This window comes from Paralichthys olivaceus, chromosome 17 (assembly GCF_024713975.1).
Source record: "Paralichthys olivaceus isolate ysfri-2021 chromosome 17, ASM2471397v2, whole genome shotgun sequence".
In the NCBI taxonomy this organism is placed as follows: Eukaryota; Metazoa; Chordata; class Actinopteri; order Pleuronectiformes; family Paralichthyidae; genus Paralichthys; species Paralichthys olivaceus.
In genome coordinates, this window is record NC_091109.1 from 20,686,407 (window position 1) to 20,705,661 (window position 19,255).

The following is a 19,255-nucleotide window of genomic DNA, read 5'->3' on the forward strand; positions in this document are numbered from 1 at the left end:
TGGTGACTCACATATAGGAGGAGGGGGGGGGCTGTACAAATAAGAGAAAGCTCCTATTTAGAATTCTACACAAATCTTTTTTTGATATATACACGATCACGCAGGTGTTCTGGTGTTGTCGTCACTGCAGGTCATCGTCGTCGAAAAGATCCTCAAAATCTGCAGATGGAGACCAGAGGAGGAGAAGATGGAGAGAAAGAGGAGAGGAAGAGAGCAGGGTTACAATGAATCCAGCTGTTTCACCAGAACTCCCACTCCTCAGCTGTATATTACCACTTTTTTCACTTAAGCTGCTGAGTTTGGATCAAATAAAACTTCTCAAGACATTGATCCTGTGGTGAAAACTTATCTGGCTTTGACTTTTGCTTATTTATACTTTAACACGTGGCCAAACACATGAGAACAAGACGTCCACATTTCTTCTTCAAAAACCAACTTCAGCATTGAGGACTGAAACTGAGACAATTCTACTCGTCACTGGTCGAACAAATGATGGTCACACAAATAAAAGTGAAAACAGTAAGTAGCCGAGGTTGTTTCCTGTCAGCGTCACATTTCCTTACAGCTGCTTGAACAAAACCCAAAACTTCGTTTGTAAAGTTTGCTTCAGGTGCCAGAGAGAAACTTTCATCCTGATCACACTGGTCGGTCACAACTCAAAAGGTTGAGAGTCACCGAAACGAGCAGCGTCGTCCTCGTATCGATTTAGTGCGAGTGACGTAGAACGTGACATTCTGAGATCGGAACATAACAAAGATCAGAGTTTACGTCTCATCGTGGGATTCGACAAAGGATTCTGATTTGATAACTTGATTAGATTCTGGTTTTGTATTCTGTGAAATATTATTGAATTTCTTAACTTGATGCAAACCAGGACATTTATTTATCAGCTGCATTTATTCGTGAATGAAACATTTTCAATAGTTAGTGTCACGGGCTGAAACATGTCGCACGAGAAAACCCTCTGAATGTCGGTTTTAGCAATGTTAACAACCCACTTGATTGAAGGAGACTGTGTGTGTGTTTTAAAAGCAGCTGACTGGCGAGGTGTCCTGCTGAGTTTCAGTCTTACAGCAGCTATAAACTCACTTTACCGTCTTCTTCTCAACTCTTTTCCTTCCTCCCTGTTTTTTCTCTTCTTTCATTCCCCTCTTTTTAACAATCAGCTCTTTTTTTTTTTTTTCTAGGTCATGTGCTGCTGAGCCAGAATTGTTTTGCCTGCAGCCAACGCTGCAAGACAGAAAACAGATTGGCTTTGTGGGTTTTTTTTGTCTTCTCGCACATTCACTGGTGTTTACTGGGCGAACGACTGGATTTCTGAGGGTTAATTTGAGGAGACGATGCGGTTAAAGCAGGAAACTGCATAACGTGCTTACACCAAAGCTCCAGTTTCCATGCAGCTCTTCAGTAATCTGGTTTCACCCTTTTACCTTTTCACATTACTGAAACGATATTGAAACACTCTGAATATCTGTTCCATAAGAACCTAAGTCTAATTAGTGGCATGATGCTGCTGCTGCTGCTGCTTTAAGGGATTATTTTTAATAGTCTGAGGTTTAATTTAAATGTGTTTGAATTGATTAGCTTCAAAGTTTGACTTCAGGTTTAAGCTTTATATGACCGAATAAATGTGATTGTTGGACAACTTTTAATTAAAGTGAAGCGAATTTTTAATTTAGATGAGTTCATGCTGCTGCAAAAATAAAGAAATGTTCAGACATAAACACGTGTTAACACAAACACTCCAAAGTGTCTAAGTCACAAACTTTGCTGTGTGTGTTTTTGTGTGTTTGTGTGTGTTACCATTAAAGAAATCCGAGTGAACTGCTTTTTCATTGGCTGCCAGATCCATTAGCAGACCGCTGCTGCCTCCTGCCTGTGAACATGCAGCAGTACAACAGGTTATATGACACACACACACACACACACACACACACACATATAAATAACCCTGAGTGAACAATCCAGAGCTGCAACAATGAACCATCAGGTAACGTGATGATCTAACAATCCTTTAAAACTGTCACACGTTTGCAGACTCCAGCTTCTTTAAGGATTTATTTCTCTTCTGTGATTTACATGAAGTAAACTTCACTCTAGTCTTTTCCACTGATGAGTTAATAAAACCGGGTTTCAGCTTCAGCATTAAACACAATGAACTGAGGAGACTAAATAATAGACGTGACCATGTTATCTTTATTATTTTAATTTCAGCTTTGACAGTAATGAAGGTACTTTGTGTTTTACAGTCAAATAAACGAATGCAAATGAAAAACAAACGTGACAACGATGTAAAGTGTCTTTAAGTTTCTGCAGCAGCCGCAGAAACACTGAACATCTGAAATATATTAAAGGATTCGACTTAAACAAAACCTCCTGCTCCTGAGTGGATTATGACATTAGCGACCGGCTAATGCTAACTAGCTCCCTAATCCACAAACCTCGTCCAGGTCCACGTAGGGACCCGCTCCCTCGGGAAACATCTCGTCCACCGCAGGTTTCATTCTGTTTTAATCTCAATCGATCAGCTGCTGCTTTTTAAAAACACCCCGTGGCTATAAGTTAGTGGCTAACTCAAGTTAGCTTCCCGGCATCCGTAAACAAAACAAATGTGGTGCAACACCAAACTGTGTCCGGGCTGTTGCCACAGGCGTGTTGCGAGTGTTCCGCGCTCTCGTTAGCACACCGTGGTTGTGTTACAGTAAAAATGTCTACATCCGTTATATTAATGTTTTATCTTATTATTTCAATAACAGTAATAATTCATATGCATCTGATCCACATTATGTTTGTGTCAGTAAATAAATCCACAGCTGGGATAATACCTAAAAGAAGAAAATAAATGAATATATGGAAATTAAGTGATTTCAATTATATATTCAATGTAATTATTGGTGTTATTTAATTTAGCGAGGAACTAATTATTGTATTATTAATAATAATAATCTGCAGATTAATAATGAAAAGTATTTCCGTTGTTGCCAGCCTAGTATTTTATATAGTAGAATAACAACATTGATAATAAATGAATGCAAATCAAATGTATATTATGTTATATATATATAATAATATAATATAATCATTTATAAAAAGAGATCCCTATGACTGGCAGATGAAGTGAAACTTGAAAAAGTTGTTTACATTTAAAGACAGAAAACTAAATAATAAGAAAAACTAAAATATGAAAAAGTATGATGGAATTTATAGCGCTCCTTAGATACTTGAATAATGTTTATTTGTGGCATATTACATGAAGATACAGTACAATTCTACATATCTTCCTTCTCACTACCTCTGAACTCTACTTGTTTGCTATAATAACACAGTATGTTATATGCTTCCATTTACTCGTTTCCTTTCTGTCAAGCTAAGAGATGCATTCCTTCATAACTGCTTTGGGTTAAAAAGGAGCTGCTACATCCTGTCTTTCCCTCCTTGCTCCCTTCCCCCTCCTCAGTGCTCATGTCCCGCGTTGGTCCCGTATCCCAGGGTGTCTCCGAGGGGCTGGTGGGCGTAGAAGGCCCGGGCCATTTCGTTGATGTGGTTGTAGGCACCGATCGATTTGAAGTATTCAATGTAGTTCCAGAAGTCGGAGGTGGAGTAGGGCCAGTAGGGAACAGCTGGTGCTTCGTCGTACGGCACTATACAACAAACACAAGCGCACTCACTGTTATATAACCTGTAATCACAATCCTCCAGTTATTTAATGTTGATATTTAGCTTCTCTAATGCTGCTCGGGTTCCGTCGGTCTTTTGTAATTTCCCCTGAAGGTCACAACCTTCACACAAAGAAGAAAATACTTTGTCTGAAGATGAAAAGAGATGAAGAACAAGTTTTACTTCTCAGGGGAATGTGAACCACACCTGCACATGTACAGGATACTGACGCACCACTCACTCTGCCCTGGACTGACGTCTGTTGTTGAGCAGACTGTTAGTAAATGTTCGGACACGATACTTGAAATACATAAGCTGCTATTTAGTTAAAAAATGTGTTTGAGCTGCAGTAAAATCTTTATTTAAATGGAGTGAAGGAGCATCAGCCCGTTTAGATACGAAGTCTAACCAAACACGCAGGAGAGGCTCGTATCAGACGAGATACGGTGGTTCACTGTGTCAAAGGCCTCTGATAGAACCTGCAGGATAAGAACTGATGACTGAGCTTCTGTCTCAGATATCAGTCCTTTCAGTTGAGTGAAGAATCCTGAGACCAGGTAGAGAACCGCAGACAGCTGGAGCAACATGAGGGTGAGGAATGTTGCATCGAGCGAAGGTTTGATTTCTGTGCCTTTTGGACTACTGATAGATTCTGTGTTTACCAGAGACAGCAGGAGTGAGAGCTCAGAGCAGCAGAGTCCACCGCACACATACTTCCAACTTTTATTTTGGTGCATTCTACTTTATATATCCAGTAAAGTTTAGTTTTTAACTAAAATATATTTAGCAGAAATTTTGGACCGTCTGTTTGAGACTGACTGAGCGAATAAATGGCTGAAAATAAATAATGTAAATATCTATAGTATATCAAATATTTTTGGTTTTCTTAGTGAAATATGACGTGTATTTAAAGAAATATATGTTATTTGTGTAGAGTTACCTCCTTCGGGGATGACTCTGGCATCTGTGGAGAAGAGGAGAGAGAAAGAGAGAGAGAGGAAAATAAACATTCCCGAGCATTCCAGGGATTTTCAGTCACAAAGACAGGATTCAGGTCCGCAAAACGGAAAACTGAGCTTTCTCCCAGTGGAGCACAGGATCCCTCCTCAAATATTATTACACAAACACACACACAGACACACACAGACACACACAGACTCCTCTTTGTACACACGCAGTCACTCAAAACAAATGCAGCACTGTCACATCTGGGAGAATCACACACGATTTAAAAAAACATCTGTACGTACATTTATCAACCTTGGTCTAATGTCTTAACCTCGTTAACCTGTTACTTCTGTATAGATATAAAAATAAACTGTAGTTGCATCCATATGAGTATCTTCTAATATCATACAGTCATCATTAGAAGGAGAGTTTGACACAAAGACGCAGCTCACCTGTGAAATAACAGATAAAGAGGCAGAGGAGAAGACTGATCCAGACCGACAGCTTCATCTTTACCTCCTGTAACGAAAAAGTCCATCATGCTCAGTTTTATTTTGTCTTAAATTCAAATCAATAAACTCAAATGGTGAAAAAAAAATACCAGCGGCAGCGTCTTGTAGACAGTTTTCAGGTTTCCATGTTAAAAATGAAATTGTGCAGATGTTTTACCTGTAACTGGTTTGTGAAGCCGTGCAGAGAGGTGCTGCCGATCATCCACTGGTCCACTGTGGTCTGTGGTGTGTGTGTGGGGGGGTTGGGGGGTTCAGCAGAGGAAGACACACACACACACACACACACACACACACACACACACACATTTTTAGTGTCACATTACAAGACTTGGTTTGTCAGGACACACATCTTTAACTTTGTGTGATGTTCACGTATGTGAAGGGTTTTAACGTCACTTTGTTAACGACTGTAGGAGCCATATGAACGTGTGTACTTCATGTATTTACAGTATTTGTGGTTTATTCAGCAGGAATCACAGATAAACACAGTTTCAGGAGGTTTGGACTGGTCAGCTGAGACTTTAAGACTTTTTAATTCAAATGATTCGTAGATAAAAACAGATTTGTTAAGACAAGTGCTATACAAATAAATATTATTATTTAGTAAAGGGGTTTGGATATATATAGATATATATAATTTTTTGATAAGGATATTATCAAAGATTAATGATAATAAACTGAATATCTCTGGATTTGCAGGTTACTTCATAATGAAAAGTATTCCTGTTGTCGAATGTTGTTTTATAATTCATGTATTTTCATCTTTGCTTCTGAGGAAAATCACCTGAATGTTGAACGTATTTGTAAAGAAAGACCGTGAGAGTCAACAACAGCTGAAGGAATAAATCTTTATTACACAGATAAAGATTATTTCATTGTTTGATTCCAAAAAGAAAACATTGTTGTGAATGATATAAGATTCACTTCTGGAGTATGAAAAACAATATATTCATAGTTTCAGTGTGAGAACATTGCCAAGTAAAACAAAACCATGAGAAACAGGCCGAGGGGTTAATGTGAGTTTTACTAAATCAGTTTCATCTTTAAAGTCCCGAGCAGCTAAGACAGAATTAAAATATAAAAATATATTTTAAACACATAAACACTGCAGATGACTTTTATTTGATGTAAAGTCTCCATCAGTCATCTTTGCAGCCCGTCTGATCTGTGGCCTTCATCCTGGACAGGTCGATCCCTTCGCTGATCATCAGGTGTTTGGCCTGCTGCACCTTCTCCTGAGGCATGAAGCGAGAGCGGCTGAGGATCCAGGCGAAGTCGATGTGGAACAGGCGGAGGACGTCATTGCACGAGTACACGATGGTGAAATTGGTGTAGTCAGTGCTCAGAACCCAGTATGGACTGTAGGGAGTGACTGGGGGCAAAGGTCACAGAGAGAAAGAAGATGAGGGTGAGAATCATGAATTAAAAAACAAAATGTGTTCATCAGAACTATTTTCAAATTAAAAGTTGGAAGAAATTCGTATAAAATGTCCTGTTCATTCTCCAATAAATGGTCAAATACGATGAATGATGGATGAATTAGTTTTCTGCAGTTTGGGCAAAGTGATGTTCACAAAGCTGCAGATGTTTGTGTACAGATGTTATTTCAGCATCAAAACTCGTCATCGTTTAAATCTTAAAATCTTAATCCAGTGAGATTTGAGTCGAAGGACACAAGCGTGAAGTGAGATCTACGAGGACGAGAACTGATGTGAAGCTTCCGCAGACTCAGACAGACGAGCTCATTGTCCCTGACGTTGTGCTGCTGTGTCATCGTCATTCGTGAGGCATGTGTATCATCCCGTCTGTTTGTCTCTTTACTCCTCCAGAGGTGAAGAGGAAAACAAAGAGGAGGAAGAAGAAAAGTTCTCACAGTACGAGAAGCTGACTCCGAGCTTGGCTGCTTCTCTCGGGTCCCGAACCACCGCTGTCCCTTCGCCTGTCCTCGTCTTGCCCTGACTGAGACACAGAGACAGAAGAATGACGCCTTGTTGAACTGACATCACTTCATCCTTTTGTTTCTGGAGTTAATTCTTTCCACAGACACTCAGTGACCAGTTTAACCAGCAGTTAAACACAGCACAGGATTTTATTGTTGTTGGTTTGTGGGTTTATTTTCCAGCTTGATTAAACAAAAAACTACCAGAAAGATTTCACGTTTTACTTTAAGAACTAATCGAGTATGTTTTTTCTTCTATATCTCTTTTAACACACCTGTAACCTGCGGTGGCCCAGAGAGCTCGAGGTGAAGAGAAGAAAAACACAATTTAAGAAAAGAACTTCATCAACTTGAGACACGTTTGCTGCAGAAAGTCCCAACACGTACAAATACATACAAACACGTACAAATACATACAAACACACGAACTCTGCAAGTTTCGAAAATCATTGCAAATCATTGAACCACGGCGGAGAGTGCTGTTCTCGGAGTGGACACCAGGTGTCGCTGTGATCTGTGACCTCACTCAGGTGTAGACCAGGTAGCAGTATGGCGTGACGTGACTGAACCAACCCGGAAGAGGAAGTCGTGTGTGTGAGACGCGTAGAGCGGAATGTTTTGTTTTGATTAGTTTTGTCTCTAAATTCAAGCTGAGAGGAAAAGATTCAGGAAAAGATTCAGGAAACGAAGAAGAGAAGTTATAATCTGCTGCTCGGTGAATTCAACACGTTTCTGGGATCAGTTTCAAACTGTTTGTAGTTTAACACCTGGAGCTGGAGCTGGTCTCTGTTCGGATCCACCACAGGTAACTGCAGCTTCACAATCAACACAGTGGAAGACAACACTGGCACAATATGGCTGTATATTATATTACAATATGTGTGTGTGTGTGTGTGTGTGTGTGTGTGTGTGTGTGTGTGTGTGTGTGTGTGTGTGGTACGTAGCCGGTTAGCAAAGACATATTAATCTGATTTAAAATGGAACTGTCAATTAGAGGGAGGACTTCTTTAAAAAGTCTAGTTGGAACAGAGTCTAGCTGACAAGTAGTTGGTTTAGATGATGAAACTAACGAGGTCAGTTCAGGAAGATCAATAGAGTAAAATTTGTTTAGACATAAATCTGCTGCTATGGTTTCAGGACCAGACAATGTCTCAGTGTTATTCACTGGGAGGAGGTGGTGGATTTTATCCCTAAAGGTTGTAATTGTATTAGCGAAGAAGCTCATGAAGTCATTGCTTCTCAGATCTAGAGGAATAGATGGGTCAGAAGAGGTGTGACTTTCTGTCAGCCAGGCTACAGTGCTGAAGAGGAACCTGGGGTCATAGGTTAGCATGTCGTCCGAAATATGATAAAGTCATAGGTTAGTATGTCGTCCGAAATATGATTAAAAAGTCATAGGTTAGTATGTCGTCTATAATATGATAAAAAAGTCATAGGTTAGTATGTCGTCCAAAATCGCTTAAAAAAGTCATAGGTTACTATGTCGTCCGAAATATGATAAAAAAGGTCATAGGTTAGCATGTCGTCTGAAATATGATAAAAAAGTCATAGGTTAGTATGTCGTTCGAAATATGATAAAAAAGTCATAGGTTAGTATGTCGTCCGAAATATGATAAAAAAGTCATAGGTCAGTATGTCGTCCGAAATATGATAAAAAAGTCATAGGTTACTATGTCGTCCGAAATATGATAAAAAAGTCATAGGTTAGTATGTCGTCCAAAATATGATAAAAAAGTCATAGGTTAGTATGTCGTCCAAAATATGATAAAAAAGTCATAGGTTACTATGTCGTCCAAAATCGCTTAAAAAAGTCATAGGTTAGTATGTCGTCCGAAATATGATAAAAAAGTCATAGGTTAGTATGTCGTCTGAAATATGATAAAAAAGTCATAGGTTAGTATGTCGTCCAAAATCGCTTAAAAAAGTCATAGGTTAGTATGTCGTCCGAAATATGATAAAAAAGTCATAGGTTAGTATGTCGTCTGAAATATGATAAAAAAGTCATAGGTTAGTATGTCGTCCAAAATATGATAAAAAAGTCATGGGTTACTATGTCGTCCGAAATATGACAAAAAAGTCATAGGTTACTATGTCGTCCAAAATATGATAAAAAAGTCATAGGTTAGTATGTTGTCCAAAATATGATAAAAAAGTCATAGGTTAGTATGTCGTCCGAAATATAATAAAAAAGTCATAGGTTAGTATGTCGTCCGAAATATGATAAAAAAGTCATAGGTTACTATGTCGTCCGAAATATGACAAAAAAGTCATAGGTTAGTATGTCGTCCAAAATATGATAAAAAAGTCATAGGTTAGTATGTCGTCCAAAATATGATAAAAAAGTCATAGGTTAGTATGTCGTCCGAAATATGACAAAAAAGTCATAGGTTAGTATGTCGTCCGAAATATGATAAAAAAGTCATAGGTTACTATGTCGTCCGAAATATGATAAAAAAGTCATAGGTTACTATGTCGTCCGAAATATGATAAAAAAGTCATAGGTTAGTATGTCGTTCAAAATCGCTTAAAAAAGTCATAGGTTACTATGTCATCCAAAATATGATAAAAAAGTCATAGGTTACTATGTCGTCTGAAATATGATAAAAAAGTCATAGGTTAGTATGTCGTCTGAAATATGATAAAAAAGTCATAGGTTACTATGTCGTCCAAAATATGATAAAAAAGTCATAGGTTAGTATGTCGTCCAAAATCGATTAAAAAAGTCATAGGTTAGTATGTCGTCCGAAATATGATAAAAAAGTCATAGGTTAGTATGTCGTCCGAAATATGATAAAAAAGTCATAGGTTAGTATGTCGTCCAAAATATGATAAAAAAGTCATAGGTTAGTATGTCGTCCAAAATATGATAAAAAAGTCATAGGTTAGTATGTCGTCCAAAATCGATTAAAAAAGTCATAGGTTAGCATGTCGTCCAAAATCGCTTAAAAAAGTCATAGGTTAGTATGTCGTCCAAAATATGATAAAAAAGTCATAGGTTAGTATGTCGTCCGAAATATGATAAAAAAGTCATAGGTTAGTATGTCATCCGAAATATGATAAAAAAAGTCATAGGTTAGTATGTTGTACAAAATATGATAAAAAAGTCATAGGTTAGTATGTCGTCCGAAATATGATAAAAAAGTCATAGGTTACTATGTCGTCCAAAATATGATAAAAAAGTCATAGGTTAGTATGTCGTTCAAAATATGATAAAAAAGTCATAGGTTAGTATGTCGTCCAAAATATGATAAAAAAGTCATAGGTTACTATGTCGTTCAAAATATGATAAAAAAGTCATAGGTTACTATGTCGTCCGAAATATGATAAAAAAGTCATAGGTTAGTATGTCGTCCAAAATATGATAAAAAAGTCATAGGTTAGCTTGTCGTTCAAAATATGATAAAAAAGTCATAGGTTACTATGTCGTCCGAAATATGATAAAAAAGTCATAGGTTAGTATGTCGTTCAAAATATGATAAAAAAGTCATAGGTTAGTATGTCGTCCGAAATATGATAAAAAAGTCATAGGTTAGTATGTCGTTCAAAATATGATAAAAAAGTCATAGGTTAGTATGTCGTCCGAAATATGATAAAAAAGTCATAGGTTAGTATGTCGTTCAAAATATGATAAAAAAGTCATAGGTTAGTATGTCGTCCGAAATATGATAAAAAAGTCATAGGTTACTATGTCGTCCGAAATATGATAAAAAAGTCATAGGTTACTATGTCGTTCAAAATCGCTTAAAAAGTCATAGGTTAGTATGTCGTCCGAAATATGATAAAAAAGTCATAGGTTAGTATGTCGTCCGAAATATGATAAAAAAGTCATAGGTTAGTATGTCGTCCAAAATATGATAAAAAAGTCATAGGTTACTATGTCGTTCAAAATCGATTAAAAAAGTCATCGGTTAGTATGTCGTCCGAAATATGATAAAAAAGTAATAGGTTACTATGTCGTCCGAAATATGATAAAAAAGTCATAGGTTAGTATGTCGTTCAAAATATGATAAAAAAGTCATAGGTTAGTATGTCGTCCGAAATATGATAAAAAAGTAATAGGTTACTATGTCGTCTGAAATATGATAAAAAAGTCATAGGTTACTATGTCGTTCAAAATCGCTTAAAAAAGTCATAGGTTACTATGTCGTCCAAAATATGATAAAAAAGTCATAGGTTAGTATGTCGTTCAAAATCGCTTAAAAAAGTCATAGGTTAGTATGTCGTCCAAAATATGATAAAAAAGTCATAGGTTAGTATGTCGTTCAAAATATGATAAAAAAGTCATAGGTTAGTATGTCGTCCGAAATATGATAAAAAAGTCATAGGTTAGTATGTCGTCCAAAATATGATAAAAAAGTCATAGGTTAGTATGTCGTCCAAAATATGATAAAAAAGTCATAGGTTAGTATGTCGTTCAAAATATGATAAAAAAGTCATAGGTTAGTATGTCGTCCGAAATATGATAAAAAAGTCATAGGTTACTATGTCGTTCAAAATCGCTTAAAAAGTCATAGGTTAGTATGTCGTCCAAAATATGATAAAAAAGTCATAGGTTAGTATGTCGTTCAAAATATGATAAAAAAGTCATAGGTTACTATGTCGTCCAAAATATGATAAAAAAGTCATAGGTTACTATGTCGTTCAAAATCGCTTAAAAAGTCATAGGTTAGTATGTCGTCCGAAATATGATAAAAAAGTCATAGGTTAGTATGTCGTCCAAAATCGATTAAAAAAGTCATAGGTTAGTATGTCGTCCAAAATCGATTAAAAAAGTCATAGGTTAGTATGTCGTCCAAAATCGATTAAAAAAAGTCATAGGTTAGTATGTCGTCCGAAATATGATAAAAAAGTCATCGGTTAGTATGTCGTCCAAAATATGATAAAAAAGTCATAGGTTAGTATGTTGTACAAAATATGATAAAAAAAGTCATAGGTTACTATGTCGTCCGAAATATGATAAAAAAGTCATAGGTTAGTATGTCGTCCAAAATATGATAAAAAAGTCATAGGTTAGTATGTCGTTCAAAATCGCTTAAAAAGTCATAGGTTAGTATGTCGTCTGAAATATGATAAAAAAGTCATAGGTTAGTATGTCGTCTGAAATATGATAAAAAAGTCATAGGTTACTATGTCGTCCAAAATATGATAAAAAAGTCATAGGTTACTATGTCGTTCAAAATATGATAAAAAAGTCATAGGTTAGTATGTCGTTCAAAATATGATAAAAAAGTCATAGGTTAGTATGTTGTACAAAATATGATAAAAAAAGTCATAGGTTACTATGTCGTCCGAAATATGATAAAAAAGTCATAGGTTAGTATGTCGTCCAAAATATGATAAAAAAGTCATAGGTTAGTATGTCGTCCAAAATCGATTAAAAAAGTCATAGGTTAGTATGTCGTCCAAAATCGATTAAAAAAGTCATAGGTTAGTATGTCGTCCAAAATCGATTAAAAAAAGTCATAGGTTAGTATGTCGTCCGAAATATGATAAAAAAGTCATAGGTTAGCATGTCGTCCAAAATCGATTAAAAAAAGTCATAGGTTAGTATGTCGTCCAAAATATGATAAAAAAGTCATAGGTTACTATGTCGTTCAAAATCGCTTAAAAAAGTCATAGGTTAGCATGTCGTCCAAAATCGATTAAAAAAAGTCATAGGTTAGTATGTCGTCCGAAATATGATAAAAAAGTCATAGGTTAGTATGTTGTACAAAATATGATAAAAAAGTCATAGGTTAGTATGTCGTCCAAAATCGATTAAAAAAGTCATAGGTTAGTATGTCGTCCAAAATCGCTTAAAAAAGTCATAGGTTAGTATGTCATCCGAAATATGATAAAAAAGTCATAGGTTACTATGTCGTCCGAAATATGATAAAAAAGTCATAGGTTACTATGTCGTCCGAAATATGATAAAAAAAGTCATAGGTTACTATGTCGTCCAAAATATGATAAAAAAGTCATAGGTTAGTATGTCGTTCAAAATATGATAAAAAAGTCATAGGTTAGTATGTCGTCCAAAATATGATAAAAAAGTCATAGGTTAGCATGTCGTCCGAAATATGATAAAAAAGTCATAGGTTACTATGTTGTCCGAAATATGATAAAAAAGTCATAGGTTAGTATGTCGTCCAAAATATGATAAAAAAGTCATAGGTTACTATGTCGTCCGAAATATGATAAAAAAGTCATAGGTTACTATGTCGTTCAAAATCGCTTAAAAAGTCATAGGTTAGTATGTTGTCCGAAATATGATAAAAAAGTCATAGGTTAGTATGTCGTCCGAAATATGATAAAAAAGTCATAGGTTACTATGTTGTCCGAAATATGATAAAAAAGTCATAGGTTACTATGTCGTCCAAAATATGATAAAAAAGTCATCGGTTAGTATGTCGTCCAAAATATGATAAAAAAGTCATAGGTTACTATGTCGTCCAAAATATGATAAAAAAGTCATAGGTTACTATGTCGTTCAAAATCGCTTAAAAAAGTCATAGGTTACTATGTTGTCCAAAATATGATAAAAAAGTCATAGGTTAGTATGTCGTCCAAAATATGATAAAAAAGTCATAGGTTAGTATGTCGTTCAAAATATGATAAAAAAGTCATAGGTTACTATGTCGTCCAAAATATGATAAAAAAGTCATAGGTTAGTATGTCGTCCAAAATCGATTAAAAAAGTCATAGGTTAGTATGTCGTCCAAAATCGATTAAAAAAGTCATAGGTTAGTATGTCGTCTGAAATATGATAAAAAAGTCATAGGTTACTATGTCGTCCAAAATATGATAAAAAAGTCATAGGTTACTATGTCGTTCAAAATATGATAAAAAAGTCATAGGTTAGTATGTCGTTCAAAATATGATAAAAAAGTCATAGGTTACTATGTCGTCCAAAATATGATAAAAAAGTCATAGGTTAGTATGTCGTCCAAAATCGATTAAAAAAGTCATAGGTTAGTATGTCGTCCAAAATCGATTAAAAAAGTCATAGGTTAGTATGTCGTCTGAAATATGATAAAAAAGTCATAGGTTACTATGTCGTCCAAAATATGATAAAAAAGTCATAGGTTAGCATGTCGTCCGAAATATGATAAAAAAGTCATAGGTTACTATGTCGTTCAAAATATGATAAAAAAGTCATAGGTTAGCATGTCGTCCGAAATATGATAAAAAAGTCATAGGTTAGTATGTCGTTCAAAATCGCTTAAAAAAGTCATAGGTTAGTATGTCGTCCGAAATATGATAAAAAAGTCATAGGTTACTATGTTGTCCGAAATATGATAAAAAAGTCATCGGTTAGTATGTCGTCCAAAATATGATAAAAAAGTCATAGGTTACCATGTCGTCCGAAATAATATGATAAAAAAGTCATAGGTTACTATGTCGTCCAAAATATGATAAAAAAGTCATAGGTTAGTATGTCGTCCGAAATATGATAAAAAAGTAATAGGTTACTATGTCGTCCGAAATAATATGATAAAAAAGTCATAGGTTACTATGTCGTCCGAAATATGATAAAAAAGTCATAGGTTACTATGTCGTCCAAAATATGATAAAAAAGTCATAGGTTAGTATGTCGTCCAAAATATGATAAAAAAGTCATAGGTTACTATGTCGTCCGAAATATGATAAAAAAGTCATAGGTTACTATGTCGTCCGAAATATGATAAAAAAGTCATAGGTTACTATGTCGTCCGAAATATGATAAAAAAGTCATAGGTTACTATGTCGTTCAAAATATGATAAAAAAGTCATAGGTTAGTATGTCGTCTGAAATATGATAAAAAAGTCATAGGTTAGTATGTCGTCCGAAATATGATAAAAAAGTCATAGGTTAGTATGTTGTCCGAAATATGATAAAAAAGTCATAGGTTAGTATGTCGTCCAAAATATGATAAAAAAGTCATAGGTTAGTATGTCATCTGAAATATGATAAAAAAGTCATAGGTTACTATGTCGTCCAAAATATGATAAAAAAGTCATAGGTTAGTATGTCGTTCAAAATATGATAAAAAAGTCATAGGTTAGTATGTCGTCCAAAATATGATAAAAAAGTCATAGGTTACTATGTCGTCTGAAATATGATAAAAAAGTCATAGGTTACTATGTCGTTCAAAATCGCTTAAAAAAGTCATAGGTTACTATGTCGTTCAAAATCGCTTAAAAAAGTCATAGGTTACTATGTCGTCCAAAATATGATAAAAAAGTCATAGGTTAGTATGTCGTCCAAAATATGATAAAAAAGTCATAGGTTAGTATGTCGTTCAAAATATGATAAAAAAGTCATAGGTTACTATGTCGTCCAAAATATGATAAAAAAGTCATAGGTTAGTATGTCGTCCAAAATCGATTAAAAAAGTCATAGGTTAGTATGTCGTCCAAAATCGATTAAAAAAGTCATAGGTTAGTATGTCGTCCAAAATCGATTAAAAAAAGTCATAGGTTAGTATGTCGTCCGAAATATGATAAAAAAAGTCATAGGTTAGTATGTCGTTCAAAATCGCTTAAAAAGTCATAGGTTAGTATGTCGTCCAAAATCGATTAAAAAAAGTCATAGGTTAGTATGTCGTCCGAAATATGATAAAAAAGTCATCGGTTAGTATGTCGTCCAAAATATGATAAAAAAGTCATAGGTTAGTATGTCGTTCAAAATCGCTTAAAAAGTCATAGGTTAGTATGTCGTCTGAAATATGATAAAAAAGTCATAGGTTAGTATGTCGTCTGAAATATGATAAAAAAGTCATAGGTTACTATGTCGTCCAAAATATGATAAAAAAGTCATAGGTTACTATGTCGTTCAAAATATGATAAAAAAGTCATAGGTTAGCATGTCGTCCAAAATATGATAAAAAAGTCATAGGTTAGTATGTCGTCCGAAATATGATAAAAAAGTCATAGGTTAGTATGTCGTTCAAAATCGCTTAAAAAAGTCATAGGTTAGCATGTCGTCCAAAATCGCTTAAAAAAGTCATAGGTTAGTATGTCGTCTGAAATATGATAAAAAAGTCATAGGTTACTATGTCGTTCAAAATCGCTTAAAAAAGTCATAGGTTACTATGTCGTCCAAAATATGATAAAAAAGTCATAGGTTAGTATGTCGTCCAAAATATGATAAAAAAGTCATAGGTTAGTATGTCGTTCAAAATATGATAAAAAAGTCATAGGTTACTATGTCGTCCAAAATATGATAAAAAAGTCATAGGTTAGTATGTCGTCCAAAATCGATTAAAAAAGTCATAGGTTAGTATGTCGTCCAAAATCGATTAAAAAAGTCATAGGTTAGTATGTCGTCCAAAATCGATTAAAAAAAGTCATAGGTTAGTATGTCGTCCGAAATATGATAAAAAAAGTCATAGGTTAGTATGTCGTTCAAAATCGCTTAAAAAGTCATAGGTTAGTATGTCGTCAGAAATATGATAAAAAAGTCATCGGTTAGTATGTCGTCCAAAATATGATAAAAAAGTCATAGGTTAGTATGTCGTTCAAAATCGCTTAAAAAGTCATAGGTTAGTATGTCGTCTGAAATATGATAAAAAAGTCATAGGTTAGTATGTCGTCTGAAATATGATAAAAAAGTCATAGGTTACTATGTCGTCCAAAATATGATAAAAAAGTCATAGGTTACTATGTCGTTCAAAATATGATAAAAAAGTCATAGGTTACTATGTCGTTCAAAATATGATAAAAAAGTCATAGGTTAGCATGTCGTCCAAAATATGATAAAAAAGTCATAGGTTAGTATGTCGTCCGAAATATGATAAAAAAGTCATAGGTTAGTATGTCGTTCAAAATCGCTTAAAAAAGTCATAGGTTAGCATGTCGTCCAAAATCGCTTAAAAAAGTCATAGGTTAGTATGTCGTCCGAAATATGATAAAAAAGTCATAGGTTAGTATGTCGTCCGAAATATGATAAAAAAGTCATAGGTTAGTATGTTGTACAAAATATGATAAAAAAGTCATAGGTTAGTATGTCGTCCAAAATATGATAAAAAAGTCATCGGTTAGTATGTCGTCAGAAATATGATAAAAAAGTCATAGGTTACTATGTCGTTCAAAATATGATAAAAAAGTCATAGGTTACTATGTCGTCTGAAATATGATAAAAAAGTCATAGGTTACTATGTCGTTCAAAATATGATAAAAAAGTCATAGGTTACTATGTCGTTCAAAATCGATTAAAAAAGTCATAGGTTAGCATGTCGTCCAAAATCGATTAAAAAAAGTCATAGGTTAGTATGTCGTCCAAAATATGATAAAAAAGTCATAGGTTAGTATGTCGTCCAAAATATGATAAAAAAGTCATAGGTTACTATGTCGTCCGAAATATGATAAAAAAGTCATAGGTTACTATGTCGTCCGAAATATGATAAAAAAGTCATAGGTTACTATGTCGTCCGAAATATGATAAAAAAGTCATAGGTTACTATGTCGTTCAAAATATGATAAAAAAGTCATAGGTTACTATGTCGTCTGAAATATGATAAAAAGTCATAGGTTAGTATGTCGTCCAAAATATGATAAAAAAGTCATAGGTTACCATGTCGTCCAAAATCGATTAAAAAAAGTCATAGGTTAGTATGTCGTCCGAAATATGATAAAAAAGTCATAGGTTAGTATGTCATCCGAAATATGATAAAAAAGTCATAGGTTAGTATGTCGTCCAAAATCGATTAAAAAAGTCATAGGTTAGTATGTCGTCCGAAATATGATAAAAAAGTCATAGGTTACTATGTCGTTCAAAATATGATAAAAAAGTCATAGGTTAGTATGTCGTCTGAAATATGATAAAAAAGTCATAGGTTACTATGTCGTCCAAAATATGATAAAAAAGTCATAGGTTAGTATGTCGTTCAAAATATGATAAAAAAGTCATAGGTTAGTATGTCGTCTGAAATATGATAAAAAAGTCATAGGTTAGTATGTTGTCCAAAATATGATAAAAAAGTCATAGGTTAGTATGTCGTCCAAAATATGATAAAAAAGTCATAGGTTAGTATGTCGTCTGAAATATGATAAAAAAGTCATAGGTTAGTATGTCGTCTGAAATATGATAAAAAAGTCATAGGTTAGTATGTCGTCTGAAATATGATAAAAAAGTCATAGGTTACTATGTCGTTCAAAATCGCTTAAAAAAGTCATAGGTTACTATGTCGTCCAAAATATGATAAAAAAGTCATAGGTTAGTATGTCGTCTGAAATATGATAAAAAAGTCATAGGTTACTATGTCGTTCAAAATCGCTTAAAAAAGTCATAGGTTACTATGTCGTCCAAAATATGATAAAAAAGTCATAGGTTAGTATGTCGTCCAAAATATGATAAAAAAGTCATAGGTTAGTATGTCGTCCAAAATATGATAAAAAAGTCATCGGTTAGTATGTCGTCCAAAATCGATTAAAAAAGTCATAGGTTAGTATGTCGTCCAAAATCGATTAAAAAAAGTCATAGGTTAGTATGTCGTCCGAAATATGATAAAAAAAGTCATAGGTTAGTATGTCGTTCAAAATCGCTTAAAAAGTCATAGGTTAGTATGTCGTTCAAAATCGCTTAAAAAGTCATAGGTTAGTATGTCGTCTGAAATATGATAAAAAAGTCATAGGTTAGTATGTCGTCTGAAATATGATAAAAAAGTCATAGGTTACTATGTCGTCCAAAATATGATAAAAAAGTCATAGGTTACTATGTCGTTCAAAATATGATAAAAAAGTCATAGGTTACTATGTCGTTCAAAATATGATAAAAAAGTCATAGGTTAGCATGTCGTCCGAAATATGATAAAAAAGTCATAGGTTACTATGTCGTTCAAAATATGATAAAAAAGTCATAGGTTACTATGTCGTCCGAAATATGATAAAAAAGTCATAGGTTAGTATGTCGTTCAAAATCGCTTAAAAAAGTCATAGGTTAGTATGTCGTCCGAAATATGATAAAAAAGTCATAGGTTAGTATGTCGTCCAAAATCGCTTAAAAAAGTCATAGGTTAGTATGTCGTCCGAAATATGATAAAAAAGTCATAGGTTAGTATGTCGTCCGAAATATGATAAAAAAGTCATAGGTTACTATGTCGTCCAAAATATGATAAAAAAGTCATAGGTTACTATGTCGTTCAAAATATGATAAAAAAGTCATAGGTTACTATGTCGTTCAAAATATGATAAAAAAGTCATAGGTTAGCATGTCGTCCAAAATATGATAAAAAAGTCA

The 19,255-nt window shown here is 34.3% G+C and overlaps 3 protein-coding genes and 2 long non-coding RNA genes across 6 annotated transcripts in view; 2 read left to right on the forward strand and 3 right to left on the reverse strand.

Annotated features, from left to right (window-relative positions):
* On the reverse strand, nucleotides 1-2,638 carry cops9 (COP9 signalosome subunit 9). The gene is made up of 3 exons (XM_020106030.2): nucleotides 2,442-2,638; nucleotides 1,804-1,876; nucleotides 1-159 (listed from the first exon to the last, which is right to left on the reverse strand). The coding sequence occupies exons 1-3, from the start codon at nucleotides 2,502-2,504 to the stop codon at nucleotides 122-124; spliced, it is 174 nt and encodes a 57-aa protein (XP_019961589.1). The 5' UTR covers nucleotides 2,505-2,638; the 3' UTR covers nucleotides 1-121.
* LOC109641539 (uncharacterized) lies at nucleotides 1,881-7,266 on the forward strand. The gene is made up of 3 exons (XR_002203598.2): nucleotides 1,881-1,990; nucleotides 6,305-6,525; nucleotides 6,947-7,266. It is a non-coding gene; the product is annotated as an uncharacterized lncRNA (long non-coding RNA).
* Nucleotides 3,214-5,390, reverse strand: otos (otospiralin). 2 transcript variants are annotated; one of them, XM_020106029.2, is made up of 4 exons: nucleotides 5,275-5,390; nucleotides 5,058-5,124; nucleotides 4,598-4,621; nucleotides 3,214-3,641 (listed from the first exon to the last, which is right to left on the reverse strand). In XM_020106029.2, exons 1-4 carry the CDS (start codon nucleotides 5,317-5,319, stop codon nucleotides 3,454-3,456), a joined length of 324 nt encoding a protein of 107 aa, XP_019961588.1. In that variant the 5' UTR covers nucleotides 5,320-5,390; the 3' UTR covers nucleotides 3,214-3,453. The 2 variants fall into 2 exon arrangements, with proteins under 2 accessions (XP_019961588.1, XP_069368155.1); XM_069512054.1 differs by having other exon boundaries at nucleotides 5,058-5,130; nucleotides 5,275-5,353.
* apodb (apolipoprotein Db) overlaps nucleotides 5,952-19,255 on the reverse strand; it is a 19,392-nt gene continuing 6,088 nt past the window's right edge. The window contains exons 4-5 of the mRNA XM_069512055.1: nucleotides 6,991-7,076; nucleotides 5,952-6,489 (exon numbers count right to left, since the gene is read on the reverse strand). Coding sequence (XP_069368156.1) covers nucleotides 6,257-6,489; nucleotides 6,991-7,076 — 319 coding nt within the window. The 3' untranslated portion in view covers nucleotides 5,952-6,256. The remainder of the gene's footprint in view (nucleotides 6,490-6,990; nucleotides 7,077-19,255) is intronic.
* The window catches only part of LOC138405223 (uncharacterized), a 23,693-nt gene continuing 12,069 nt past the window's right edge, over nucleotides 7,632-19,255 (forward strand). The window contains exon 1 of the long non-coding RNA XR_011238891.1: nucleotides 7,632-7,861. This is a non-coding gene — a long non-coding RNA (uncharacterized lncRNA). The remainder of the gene's footprint in view (nucleotides 7,862-19,255) is intronic.

Bases quoted from the DNA above. Each gene is read 5' to 3' on its own strand.
- cops9 (XM_020106030.2), bottom strand. From the start codon at position 2,504: ATGAAACCTGCGGTGGACGAGATGTTTCCCGAGGGAGCGGGTCCCTAC. The intron at 1,877-2,441 runs GTTTGTGGATTA...GCATGTTCACAG, and splicing joins CCTACGTGGACCTGGACGAG to GCAGGAGGCAGCAGCGGTCT. The intron at 160-1,803 runs GTAACACACACA...CTCCATCTGCAG, and splicing joins TCACTCGGATTTCTTTAATG to ATTTTGAGGATCTTTTCGAC.
- otos (XM_069512054.1), bottom strand. From the start codon at position 5,319: ATGATCGGCAGCACCTCTCTGCACGGCTTCACAAACCAGTTACAG. The intron at 5,131-5,274 runs GTAAAACATCTG...TGGACTTTTTCG, and splicing joins GCTTCACAAACCAGTTACAG to TTACAGGAGGTAAAGATGAA. The intron at 4,622-5,057 runs GTGAGCTGCGTC...TCTTCTCCACAG, and splicing joins CTTTATCTGTTATTTCACAG to ATGCCAGAGTCATCCCCGAA.